Source organism: Myotis lucifugus, unplaced genomic scaffold (genome assembly GCF_000147115.1).
Source record: "Myotis lucifugus unplaced genomic scaffold, Myoluc2.0 scaffold_882, whole genome shotgun sequence".
NCBI classification, from domain to species: domain Eukaryota; kingdom Metazoa; phylum Chordata; class Mammalia; order Chiroptera; family Vespertilionidae; genus Myotis; species Myotis lucifugus.
In genome coordinates, this window is record NW_005871930.1 from 127,382 (window position 1) to 128,800 (window position 1,419).

Consider the following 1,419-nt stretch of genomic DNA (forward strand, 5'->3'; position numbering starts at 1 on the left):
CTTTCGGATTTTTCTCTTCATTTCTCCTTTGGCGCACCCACTAGTTATAGAGTATCCCCCTAGCGATCTTGTATAAGTAAATAAAGCTAACAGCGATTCCGGTTAACAAGTAACGCACAAGATCATACACCCTGGAAAGACTTATAGCTTGTCATGTGATGGGGGCATGGCTTCTCGGCGGCACACCCACTCTATATGGAGCACAGTCGCAGCAGGCCTTTAGAAGGAGCTCTGTATTTACTTATCCCTCTATGCCCTTCACCGCTCTGAAAAACAAATTTAGGGAATAATACGTCAGTTAAATCGGGAAAACAGTAACTCAGAACATAAGATGGCTCAACAGGTGTTGAGTTCCATACAGATACGCAATGCAATGTCATCATAAAAGGTTCTCTTGCTGTGCTAAATTGCCTACCAGGGTCAAGAAGATACTGGTTAAGGGTCTCCGGAACTCATGGGTGTGTGGGCGGGCGGGGAGGGCGCCAAGCCGGGTGGTGGGGGAGGGCAGGGGGTGGACCAAAGGTGAAGGACGGGGCTGGGAACCCTAAAGACAAGCCCTGCAGCTTTCAGAGTCTGGGCATCGGTCTCTGCGGTGGACCCGACAACGTGAGCGTCGAGCAGAGCCACCTTGGCTGAGACCTTCCGAACCCCTTCCCGGCGTGCGGACGCCCCCTTCCTTTCTCCTTCCCCGAGGACCCGCTGGGCGCCACCTCGAATCCTAACCGCCGAGGCCGTCCGCGAGCGACCGGGGAGGCGGAGGGACACCCGCACGCTCCCGAGGCCGCTCCCGCCAGCAGCTGGGCACACCTGTGGACTGGACAGCAGGGACCAGCCTGCAACTGGAAATCAGCCGGCAGCGCAAACTTCTCTCCCGAGGCCTCACCGAGCGAAGGGAGGCGGGGCCCGGGAGCCCGCGAAGAAGAGGACCTGCCGACCCCAGAGGGTGACTGCCCGCGAGCGGACCCGAGTGGACCCACACCCGCTCTCAGAACGCAGAGCTGGAGGCCGTGCCACCCCTTTGCCACCCCCTCCCTACACAGCCCGCACCACCCGCCGCCCGGGATCCACGCGCACCGCCGGGCCCCGCCCTTGGCCCCCTCCCGCCCATGTGGCTTCAGAGCCGGTCGGCTCCCGGGGTCCGTCCGGCCAGCGGCATCCTGGCCCACGAGAAAGGCGCAGCCCCCCCCGCGCCTCGGGGCACCGGACTCACCCTCGTTACTGACAGCCCCGGCTCCGCCGCGACCGCCGTCACCGTCTTCCCCGCCTCCGAGCGCAGCCCCCGGGGCTCTGGGAGCCGCCATTACGCCGCCGACCGGGAAAGGGAGGGCCGAGGGGCGGGGCGGGACGGACGGGAACCAATGCCAGAGCGACTAGAAGCGCACTCCCCGTCAACGTGACGTTTCCTCCACGCCCACGTCG

General features: G+C 62.9%; 1 protein-coding gene across 1 annotated transcript in view; it reads right to left on the reverse strand.

Moving 5' to 3' along the window:
• The window catches only part of ZNF277 (zinc finger protein 277), a 40,649-nt gene extending 39,323 nt beyond the window's left edge, over positions 1 to 1,326 (reverse strand). The window contains exon 1 of the mRNA XM_023747451.1: positions 1,211 to 1,326. Coding sequence (XP_023603219.1) covers positions 1,211 to 1,301 — 91 coding nt within the window. The 5' untranslated portion in view covers positions 1,302 to 1,326. The remainder of the gene's footprint in view (positions 1 to 1,210) is intronic.
• Positions 1,327 to 1,419: the final 93 nt, after the last annotated feature.